This window comes from Pristis pectinata, chromosome 16 (genome assembly GCF_009764475.1).
Source record: "Pristis pectinata isolate sPriPec2 chromosome 16, sPriPec2.1.pri, whole genome shotgun sequence".
Classification (NCBI taxonomy): domain Eukaryota; kingdom Metazoa; phylum Chordata; class Chondrichthyes; order Rhinopristiformes; family Pristidae; genus Pristis; species Pristis pectinata.
This window is the reverse complement of record NC_067420.1, coordinates 23,686,537-23,698,897: the sequence shown is the minus strand read 5'-3', so window position 1 is coordinate 23,698,897 and position 12,361 is coordinate 23,686,537. Positions and strand designations below refer to the sequence as shown.

The 12,361-nt window shown below is 37.8% G+C and overlaps 1 protein-coding gene across 1 annotated transcript in view; it reads left to right on the top strand.

Annotated features, from left to right (window-relative positions):
- The window catches only part of LOC127579037 (collagen alpha-1(XIV) chain-like), a 105,925-nt gene that overhangs the window by 67,696 nt on the left and 25,868 nt on the right, over positions 1-12,361 (top strand). The window contains exons 27-34 of the mRNA XM_052031671.1: positions 2,907-3,046; positions 3,694-3,817; positions 5,439-5,582; positions 6,770-6,934; positions 7,815-7,853; positions 8,710-8,848; positions 11,335-11,477; positions 11,803-11,912. Coding sequence (XP_051887631.1) covers positions 2,907-3,046; positions 3,694-3,817; positions 5,439-5,582; positions 6,770-6,934; positions 7,815-7,853; positions 8,710-8,848; positions 11,335-11,477; positions 11,803-11,912 — 1,004 coding nt within the window. The remainder of the gene's footprint in view (positions 1-2,906; positions 3,047-3,693; positions 3,818-5,438; positions 5,583-6,769; positions 6,935-7,814; positions 7,854-8,709; positions 8,849-11,334; positions 11,478-11,802; positions 11,913-12,361) is intronic.

Genomic DNA, 12,361 nt, shown 5'->3' with positions numbered 1-12,361 from the left:
TCCATTTGGGGATTTCTTAAAGCATGGATGATAATATGGGTTCCACTGTGTAATAACCCCATGAACAGTAACATCCCAATAAATCAAAGCACAGATTGTTTAGTTCAAGATTGTATTGATGTCTCATATTTGCTGTAAATGGGTAGGTCCAAAAATGTCAGACTGCAAACAGATTTGGGACAGAGATGTATCGAAAGCTTTAGGCACACTAAGTGTAAGGATCGTCTGTTTGAGAAGGTTCTAAAGTCTAAGCAGATTGATGCAGCGGATTGATGAACTACCAAAGACTGTAAACAGCAATATTTGTTATTAGCAAGGGACCCATGTTAGTCTTTTAAGATCAAGTTAGTTGACAGTTGCCTTTCTCCAATCTCAATTATTCTCTTCTAGGATCCTAAAGTCCCCTACTGCAGTATCCATTTGTTTCTTTAGTGGTTTTCCATCTAAACTTCTAAACCACAATTTCTATTTCATCCAGAAATTGATTCCATGTGCTGATAACTGTGTAAATATTTCTTGGGTACATATATGTCTTACTGCGGGCCTCTTTTGTGCACTGCGTGTTTACCATCGTGTTGGATTTTCTAACTTGTAATCAAAACCTCCATGATTTGTTGTGTTTCTTTTTCCATAAGACCATAAGACACAAGAGCAGAATTAGGCCATTTGGCCCATCGATTCTGCTCTGCCATTCAATCATGGCTGATTTATTTTTCCCTCGCAACACCATTCTCCTGCCTTCTCCCCGTAACCTTTGACGCCCTTACTAATCAAGAACCTAAAAACCTCCACTTTAAATATACCCAATGACTTGGCTTCTACAGCCGTCTGTGGCAATGAGTTCCACAGATTTATTGCCCTCTGGCTAAAGAAATTCCTCCTCATCTTTGTTCTAAAGAGACGTCCTTCTATTCTGAGGCTGTGCCATCTGGCCCGACACTCTCCCACATCCTCTTCACATCCACTCTATCCAGGCCTTTCAATACTCAGTAGGTTTCAATGAGATCCCCCCTCATCCTTCCAAACTCTAGCGAGTACAGGCCAGGAGCTATCAAACGCTCCACATATGTTAACCCTTTCTTTCCTGGGATCATTCTTGTAAACCTCCTCTGGACCCTCTCCAATGCCAGCACATCTTTCCTTAGATATGGGGCCCAAAACTGCTCACAATACTCCAGATGTGGTCTGACCAATGCTTTATAAAGCCTCATATCACATCTTTGGTTTTGTATTCTAGTCCTCTCGAAATGAATGCTAACACTGCATTTGCCTTCCTTACTACCGACTCAACCTGCAATTTAACCTTTAGGGAATCCTGCACTAGGACTCCCAGGTCCCTTTGCACCTTGGACTTCTGAATTTGCTCCCCGTTTAGAAAATAGTCTACACCTTTATTCCTTCTACCAAAGTGCATGACTATACACTTCCCTATGCTGTATTCCATCTGCCACTTCTTTGCCCATTCTCCCAACCTGTCCAAGTCCTTTTGCAGACTTCCTGATTCCTCAACACCACCTGCCCCTCCACCTATCTTTGTATCATCCACAAACATGGCCACAAAGCCATCAATTCCATCATCCAAATCATTAACATATAATGTGAAAAGTAGCAGACCCAACACCGACCCCTGTGGAACACAACTAGTCACTGGCAGTCAACCAGAAAAGGCCCCTTTTATTCCCACTCTTTGTTTTCTGTCAGTCAGCCAATCTTCTATCCATGTTAGTACTTTTCCTGTAATACCACGGGCTCCAATCTTGTTTAACAGCCTCGTGTGCAGCACCTCGTCAAAAGCCTTCTGAAAATCCAAATAAACAACATCCACTGACTCTCCTTTGTCTATCCTGCCTGTTACTTCCTCAAAGAATTTGAACAGATTTGTCAGGCAAGATCTCCCCTTCAGGAAACTTTGTCCTATTTTATCATGAATTTCCTAGTATCCCCAAAACCTCATCCTTAATAATGGACTCCAATATCTAACCAACCACTAAAGTCAGGCTTACTGGCCTATAATTTCCTGTCTTAGAGTGGAGTGAGATTTGCGATTTTCCAGTCCTCCGGAACCATTCCTGACTCTAGTGATTCTTGAAAATCACTACCAATGCCTCCACAATCTCTTCAGCTACCTCTTTCAGAACCCTTGGGTGTAGTCCATCTGGTCCAGGTGACTTATCTGCCTTCTGACCTTTCGGCTTCCCAAGCACCTTCTCCTTAGTAATAGTGACTACACTCACTTCTGCCCCCTGACTCTCTCGAAATTCTGGCACGTTGCTGGTGTCTTCCACAATGAAGACTGATGCAAAATGCTTATTCAGTTTGTCTGCCATTTCTTTGTTCCCCATTACTATCTCTCCAGCATCGTTTTCCAGTGGTCCGATGTCCACTCTCGCCTCTCTTTTACTCCTTGTATATCTGTAAAAAAAAGACTCCTGGTACTTTTTCCATATTTCTTAATGTTTTTTCATCTCTATTTCCTTATCTCAATTTAAATATTCTTCCTTATTGCTTATTTTTGATATCCGTCTTTTATGTCCTCATTTTTCATTTAAATCTGGAAAAGAGGAAGATTTGGAAGATGCTGTGATCAGCAGTGAGGTTATTGCAGGTCAGACTGACGTGATCCAATTTTGCAGTTCAATTAGCGATTTGGTCCCTAGGTTTTCCCAGAATAGAACTGGCATTCATTAAACTTGTTGGGAAAGCTTTTTGGAAAAAAGCGTACTTTTTGAAAAACATAAATTGAGATTCAGTTAATTGGCTTCAAATTTTTCAGAATCCTCGTTAAAAATAACCTGTCTGTTTTAGGTTAGCAGAATTAAGCTTCAAGCCTTTAGTTGCGTAACCTCTTTGCTTACTCTTTAATCAAGTTGTTGGATAGAAAGCAATCATTCTTCCTTTCTTCTTAGATTGCCGTGCAGTCAAAACAGACATGACATTTATAATTGATGGTTCCAGGTTGGTAGGAGCAGTAAACTTCAGGAAAATCATTGCCTTCGTGTATGACAGTGTTAGTGTTTTTGACAAAATTGGACCAGAAGGAATACAGGTAAGGTTTTATGTGCAGACCCAGCATTTTCTCACTACTTGTTTGTTTTTGATCTTGCTCCTAAGCTGCTCAAAATTCAGAATCTCTATTTCTGCAAGTAGGACTTACATGAAAATTTGTCATAAAACAAAGCAACATTGCCCTTTGCTTATTTAAGTAGTACAGGCAGTCCCCAGGTAACGAACGGATTCCGTTTTTACAGACATCCGTAAATCGATTTTGTCCATAAGACAGAAAATACACAAAAGTCACTGGATACTGTAACCATACCTCCACAGTATTGTCATGAATGGCATCAAAAGCACATAAGACTGATAATAAAGAACAATTATGAAAATGGAGAGAAAGAGGGAACTAGTTCTGTTGTTCAGAATCAGGTTTATTATAACTGATGTTATGCCATGAAATTTGTTATTTTGTGGCAGCGGTACAGTGCAAGACATAAAGATATAAAAATTACTATTTCATCGGAACGAAAATACATATGCACATCAGACTTTTGAATTTAATGTTATGGGAACTAGTTTGTATGTAGAGGTGTTCATAAGTTGGGCATTCATAACCTGGGGATGGCCTGTAAGTAATGACTACAGTACTGAAAATAGTCAGTGGAAATTTTTGTCAGATAAGGTGATTTACTTTCACAGGTATCGATGAGCCAGTTTAGTAATCACATGTGGAATGAAATTCAGCACAGCTCCTTTGAAAGTAAGGAGCAATTACTGGGAGCAATCTATGACATACCTTATAGAGGAGAAGATGCAAGCACAGGTATCCTCATTACTTACGGACTGGAATCTTAGATGCATGACCTTAGTTTATCTTTAGTATTTAATAATGTAACATTTTGTTTGAAGTTCAATCCTCTGCAATCAATAAATCCATTAAATTCAATATCAAAGAATCATACAATAAGACAGCATGGATTGAGTTCACACAGCCCAATGAACCAGTGGCAGTGTTTTGAAAGACCTATCCGATAAGTTCTATTCATCCAAGTTCTCTCACAATAGCTCTGCAGATTTTCCTTCTTCAAATATCTATCCAATTTCCTTTTGAAGGTTGTGAATAAATAACCAGACTGAGAACAAGATAGGAAGATTTTTGATGAGGCAATTGCTTCTGTATTTATTATTGCATTCTGTTATGAGACCAGTCTTAAGTCTCCCCCAACACTCATTCAAGAATGCAAACAGAGTTCATTCTCAATGCCTTCCACTATGTACCAGTTGTGTATAGATAAGGCAGAGTTGACAACACATTCTGTAATAGTTGTGTATGATTTTATTGCATCTGCATCAATTTGCATATGAAATATACTTGTGAGATAAAGATCCTCATTGGATTGGGAGTCTAGTCTCCAATTATATTTTTATTTGGGATCAAAGAAAGCACTGGTGGAATACATTGCTCATCTTAGTGGCTCTATCTCTTTAATCCTAATGCATTATTGTCTGCTCCAACAACTCCCCAGTACTCTTACTTCCAAAATAAGTATTGATCTCCATTGTAATCACTTAAGTTGAGTTTGCATCTGCAGCCTGCAGAGGCAAAATATTCCACATGCTTAGAAAGGTTAGAAGAAAGTGGCTGCAGCATTCGATGTAAATTGATTTAGCTTAGATTTTTGGGTGACATAGCACATTATACAGCTTTACATCTGGCTTTTCATAAGCCTGGTTCTTGTAGAGGTATTTATGTGTCACTGTTTTTGAGTATTTGTTCTAGAGTCCGCAACTATAGATCAATTGGCTAATATAAATTACCCTTGATGATATTGGATGGGAGGAGAATTGGTGGGGCAGGTGAAGGATGATGGTAGTGGAGAGCAGGGGTGTTGATGAACATATGAGAGAAGAGTTACCTTCTTTCTACGTATTCTGGTGTAGAGCATGAAATACTGAGATAATGGCACTTCTGAGAAAGCACTTAACCTTGTGGTGAATTGGATAACCACAACTTAACAGTGGCATCAGATAGGCTATCTCACCTTTCTTTTGAAATATACTTAACTGCTTGCAATGCCAAAATGTTGATTCAACAGGGAGAAGAAAATGGCTGAATTATGCTTACATTACCTTGCAAACTTGTATGTGTATTTACATCTGCCAAACTGCATGCCAGAACATCAGGAATGGTGTGCAGGATGCTACCATCTCCGGGTTATTACTTAAATGATTTATTCATTTGTTTAAGATTGGTGCTTCCTATTCTGGCGTTCAATGATCATAGGAATTACACATAGGTGAGTATAGAATGATTAAGTGTAATGATGTCTTTCTCATTTCCCACAGACTATACTCAATCCAAATTTAGCCTACATGGGAAGTGTTAGTGAAATGGTTTTTAATTTAAGACTTCTTGTTCATAAAATGTCAATTTTGTTTTATAGTCAAAGATGGCAGAACATCAAATGGTCTGTTTTCCAAAAATGAAACAATGAAAAGGAAACATGTTCACAAAATTTTAATCATTATCACTTGTGGAACAGTTCTTGATGAAATAAACCAAACACTACAACAGTTGGTATTGAAAGGTGATTTTTCTAGGCTTTTACTAAACTATTGTTAAAGTTTACAGTAGTTTCAGAATATAATTTATGGTAGTTAAGAGTTGAAGCTATTGTTCCAAGTAGATATTCGTGAAAGAGTATAACAACTCAGCCATAGTAAATTGGTAAATTGATTTATCATTGTCACATGTGCCGAGGTACAATGAAAAACTTTGTTTTGCATGCCATTCAAACAGATCATTTCATTACAACAGTGCATTGAGGTAGTACAGGGGAAAACAATAACGGAATGCAGAATAATGTGTTACAGTTACAGAGAAGGTGTGGTGGAGGCAGACAGTAAGGTGCAAGGTCATAACGAGGTAAATTATCAGGTCAAGAGACCATCTTATTGTACTAGGGGACCATTCAATAGTCTTATAACAGTGGGATAGAAGCTGTCCTTGAGCCTCATGGCACGTGCTTTCAGGCTTCTGTATCTGCTGCCTGATGGGAGGGGGGAGAAAAAAAGAATGTCCGGGGTGGGTGAGGTCTTTGATTATGTTGGCTGCTTTACCGAGGCAGTGAGAAGTGTGGACAGGGCCCATGGCATAATGTTAGCTGATTATGTTTGATGCAGCTTGGGAGACAAAAGAAATGAAGATGACGTCAGAAAGTTGTTGCAATTGTGGAATTATACTGTACTGGGTTTATTACGCAAAACCTCAATCATAACCGCAACAATGAATCCCTCTGCAGCTGCAAGAATGTTCCTTTGTAGTTAATATTTTACTGTCATTCTGTGATATTGTTCAGGATTGGTTAGGAATCTGATGAACATTTCTGGTACTTAGCTTTTGTTCCAGCATGATATTCTTATAATGAGCTGAGTACAGAAATCCAAGTAATTAAGCATTTGTTCATCGTAATAAACCACAGCCTCTGGCAGCTTGTACATTTTTGGCCCTGCTTAATGACTGATGTTATGCATGATTGTTATTAAAAATTATTTCCCTTTTATAAAAGGTTGGCCATCTGGACTTTAAATGATGCATATTAAATGCAAAATATTTTTAATGGTTATCAGAATTTGTATGAAAAGTATTAAGAGTGTTTGATTTAGCTTGCTATATGTTACAAATGCAGTCATGTTTAAGAAATATATCAGGCATGTTAATATCATCATGTCAAACGTTTTGACATTTTAAATTTTATCCAATATTTTTACACAGGCTTTTTTATCTTTGTTCTTGGCATTGATGATGCTGATGAGGTGAAAATTAATAACATTGCAAGCACACCCAGTCCCAGAGCTGTATTTTACGTTCGTGACTTCAATGACTTAAGCAACATTGGAAACAAAGTTATCGCATCCATTTGTCAAACGGTCACTACAAGTAGGTATATTGCTTCATTTCTGATCTTAGTGGAAGCACAAAACCAAAATGTTTCAGGAAACTAAGCTTCAGCAACAATAAAGGTATGCTGCATCTTTGATTGGCATATCCATATCAATTGCAGATGTGAATAACTTTGGCAGTCCATAAAATCCTGTACAGAACTTCCTATTGAATGCCACGTAAGAGGCCATACAATCTTGTACCTGCATAAAGTCTGCCAGCAATGGGTACAATGCACCGAAGGCTATACCTTAATTTGTAATGTGAATCCCCATTAGGTGATTGTCAGCTGAAAAACACAATATAAATAATGATAAGGTAACTTGTATCGGTGCCATTTTAACTTGCATTATTCTGTTAGCTTTGCATTTTTAATTTATATCCTCCATTATCTGAGCGGATTAATAAATCTGTTGGCTTACTAAAAGATATGTGTGATAATTGAACCATGTCCTAATTTCTGCAGTTTTCAGTTGCTATTGTTCTCCCTTCAATTCAGATGATCATGAGTTCAGTTGTGAGACTTCACCATTTAACACACAGGTACTTCAGTGTCATCTGGAGGGGTACAGCATTGTAGTAGGTGGTACTTTCTAATGGAATATTAAACTGTCTGCTTGTTCTATTGGATGTGAAAAGTCCATTATTCAAAGAGGAGTTCTCTCAACACTCTGCCTACTTTTTACTACTTCAACAAAAGCAAAAATTGTTCATGAACTTGATTGAGGGTCTATATGTGTTTAAGACTAGTTCACCTAAAAGCAGTCATTAGATTAGAATTGTTTGAGTCACTTGGGACATGTTGCAAAGTAACAAAATATTTGCATTTAAAAATTAGTAATTTGTGATTAACTGACTTCACATTTCTTGTTTTTAGCTTGTCCTTTGACAAATATTCGAGGCACAGTTGTCCCAGGTATGATGTAAATATTGTTTATTTTGATTCAGTTGTATCAATCCTACTAATAAATTGTGGAAGCTTCTAACTTTGTTTTACAACAAAATTGCTTTTGGTTCTGTTACAGACTAGGTGAATGTCCCTTTAAGATCGAGCATAGTGGTGTGTGTGTATGTGTGTGTGTGTGGTGTGCTTATGTCAACAGAAGATGAAGGACATAATGAGGTTGTTGAAGAAGTCAGTCGAAGTCAGTCAGAGAGGAGAGAGAGAGAAAAGAGAGAGAGACACCAGCCTGCTAGTTTTCTCTATCGATGGATGAGAAACAATAACTGTGTCTGTTACTACAATCCACGTATGGAAATTGGGAGTAATCTGGTGGAGTTCACTTTGTTGCTGACCTGTAGAGTTATTTGTGTGGACGACCACGATTCGGGTGCTTTTCGGGGTGAGGAAGTCACTACCGAGTAAACACTGAGGTGTTGTTTGGGTTCCATCGTGGAACATTTGGATTTCATAATTACTCTCTATGTTCTCTCTACATCTATGTTTTATCTTCAGACAACGGTGGTTGTTGAAGAAGCCTTTGCTCATATTTCACCTTATGGCTTGCTGAACTGAACTTTAATAACCATTCCTGGACTTGGAGTTTGGGACTTTGCCACACACACATGAAGAGTTTAGTTTTGGGGTTAATGTTCAAGATTCTAACATTTTTACTTCTAACATTCTAACATTTTTACTTTTATTTTTCTTATTATCATAAGTAGTTATTAATAAAGTAGTTTTTAACACTGAATCATGACTCTGTGTTTCTTTTGTTGCTGGTTCGTAACAGTTCAAAAATCACTAATCTAGTTTGATAATTTTCTTATAGGAATTAACATGATGGAGGCATTTGGCTTAGCAGACAAAGAGTTTTCAGAACTTGAAGGAGTTTCTATGGAGTCTGATATCTTTACAGGTTCATCATCATATAGTATTTTTGAAAATGCTCAGCTTATACAGGCTACCAGGTAGGTATGGACATTTTTTTCCCCAAACCATTTCTAGCTAACACTGCATACCTTCACATTCTTCTTAGCTCATCAGTCATTGTGACCTGCCTCTCTGCCTTTGTCACCTCAACATTTACCTCTCTTTTATGTTAATTTGGCTCTCCAATCTTCAACTTCCATAATTATCAGTACATATCCTTCCCTGTACCACACCCCATTGGTCTGACAGCTATGTTCTGCGTTTAATTGCACTTATGGCCTCAATCCTCTCTGTGTTCATCCTCCTGTCGACTTGTTTGCCCATGTACCCACCCCTTCAAATTCCTGTTCTCATATCTTCATTCCCATTCTCCCCAAGAAACACTGAGCACCAGTTTGTAGAGTGTGCTCAGCCAATACCATTATGGTGTACAGTACAAATGTAAATTATTATTATGATCTAAAACAATCACAGCATGTGTGCAATCTCTTGACTTTTTTTTATTTCTGTGTCATGATTTTTTAAAATATAAAGAAATAAATTTGATCTATGTATAGAAATACTCCCAGTTAATGGATGCTGCTCCATTAATTGCAAGGTTTTTTTTGACTTTCCATCAGTGTTTAAACTAATCCTTAAAATCTATATCTTTGTTGATCCTTCTGCCCTAATATCTCCTTTTGTGGCTAAGTATCAAATTTTGTTTGTGGTACTCCCAGGAACTGCCTTGGGGATGCTTTACTACGTTAAAGGCACTTTACATATGAAATGTTGTTATTGTAGTTGGATTTAAAATGTAATTTTTAAAGCACATGCCAAAATAAATTTAGCAGTTTTTTAAATATAGTTTTAGACAATAAAACCTCAGCCCATATTAAAAACCTAAATGGTTGTGAACTTTTCATCATAATAATTGTAGAGAGCTCTAACCACATCCAGTTATTTCAACTCATTTCATCTCATTCTCAATTTGTATGTGATTTCCTTTAGTCACGTATGTTAATTTAGATTTTAACCAGAATTCCCTTCACTCCCAACAAAAGCTAAATGTGCCATCTATTAATTTCAATTCCCTTACACTAAACAATCCTTTATTCATTATCAGAAAACAATTGTTCCAAAAGCAGTTATGGCAGGAGCTTGTATTTTAAACCATAATTAGAATTGAAGAATATAACGTAACTTGCATTGTGACACTATGATCAGAAATTAGCTGGTATGATTAGAAGTTATTTATTGCCATACTGCAATGAGTTTGCATAATACATTACAGTCAGAAAAATATCAAACTTTAGACTGATAGAGTCTGGAAAGAAATTTTAATACCTGTAAAGTATGTTAGACCATTAGTTTATGGAAAAGCTTGCAGGCTCTGGAATTATGTGCTATCTGTCATGCAACCTTCTGCCTGACACCCGATAAATTGTGGAGTGAGCAAAGGAAAGAATGACATCACCGACCAAAGAGAGGGATGGCAATCATTGATGTGACTGGAGCCTGTGAGTTGGAGCTGAAGCCCAAATAGGATCTGGGGAGAACTTTGGATGCCTGGAGATTTGTCTCATGGTAGCATGGCTGGTGGAATGAAGTTAAGAGTTTGGATCAGGGATTTGGGGAGTTAGGGGATTGGAGAATGTGGAATCATTGTTGGAGGTGGGTGGGGTGAGGTCAGGGTGTGGGGGCCTGATTCAATTTGGGGAAGGGTGGGGGTAGATAGTCAGTAACATGATTGGGTGGGCCAAATGACCCTCTAAGTAACAGGATGTATCTTAATTGAGTCCAGACTGCAGTAGTGTTAAACAAGTCATAGCAGAACCACCCATCAATGATTAGTCTTCACCTCCACTGACGAGGAAACTGTGTCCGAAGCCCAAATATTATTCATGCTGGAAAGTGTGTGATCAGAATTCTAGAAATGGTTATATTCACTTTGGCAAAAGTCCTCTTTCAATCATGTAACTCTGAAATGAACAACACTCTGTAATCATAACTTATGGCCCATATTCTTTGTTACTATTCCTTGAACTGACATTTGATGACAATTATCCCCAGTCAATAGCATTAAACATGCCTCCTGCTCCAATTCCCCAACTTAGTTCCATCGAAATAATTCAAAATGCTTTAAAAGCTCTGGTAATATCGTGCAACACTACAAAAACAGGTAAGTTAGTAGGTAGCAATCACAATAGAACCCAGAGATCATTTCCAAGTGTGACTGACATTTATTTGCCTCCTTTTATTCACTGCCTTAACCATCAGCCAGTGTTTTACTTCCTTGGAACCACCCACTTGATGAAAATTATCAGCACATAATGAAATATAGTGGCTGGCCTTTAATTCATGTGTTATCATTCCTGGGTGTGGGTGCATCACTGGGAACGAGTACTGTTGGGAAGTAAACTTGACATTTAATCAGCCAGTTTCCTCCACCATCACCTTTCCAATTAACATACAATGTGTAAAATTAGGCTTTCAAGAATACGTTGTTCTGATTTTTTGTTAATGAATGTCTTTTTTTGTCTAGGAATATTCACCCCACAGGACTACCCGGAGAGCACACCATTACCCTGCTGTTTCGATTGCTACCTAATACTCCTAAAGAACCATTTGCAATTTGGCAGATTGTGAATGAAGATTTTAACCCTCTTGTTGGAGTAGTGCTTGACTGTAAGGTTATAGAACTCAAATCATAGCAAACAGATGATTATTTTTAGAACATTGTGCTTCTGGAGGAGAGTCACTTTATGAAAGGGAGCTTTGTCTGCTCTGACTTGACTGCATTAAAGGAAAGTGTGGGCGTGTTAATTGGAATGTTAAACAGAGAACAGAATGACTCAAGTTTCTAATGTATCCTCCCAGTACATAGAGCTCTCACATGGGAGAACAATTCTGTTTATGTAACACCTCAAATATTCTGAAGGATACAAGTTAATAGTTGCTTTATGTTTAAAGTAACTCAACTCTGATTTGTACAATTCCATTCAATTTTCAGATGAACAGCAAACACTGAACTATTTCAGTCTTGACTACAAAAGTGAATTTCAGAGAGTTATTTTTAACCAACCTGAAGTGAAAAGGATTTTCTTTGGAAGTTTCCACAAGGTAATGTTATTTACTTTAGCCTGACCAGAACTCAACTGTAAAGATTTCTATTCTTTTAGAATCATGCAGTCATACAGCACAGAAGCAGTCCCTTTGGCCCAACTTATCCATGCTGACCAAGATGCCCATCCAAGCTAGTCCCACATACCCACGTTTGGCTCATATCCTTGTATACCTTTCCACTCCATGTACCTGTCAAACTATCTTTTAAATGTTGTTATAGTACCCACCTCACCACTTCCTCTGGCAGCTTATTTCATATATATACCACCCCCTGTGTAAAAATAAAAAGTTGCCCTTCAGGTTCCTATTAAAGCTTTCCCATCTCACCTTAAACCTATGGCCTCTAGTTCTTGATTCCCCAACCCTCAGAAAAAGACTGAATGCATTCACCTTATGAGATGACATAAGATACCTTTATTTATTTATACATGTACATCGAAATACGC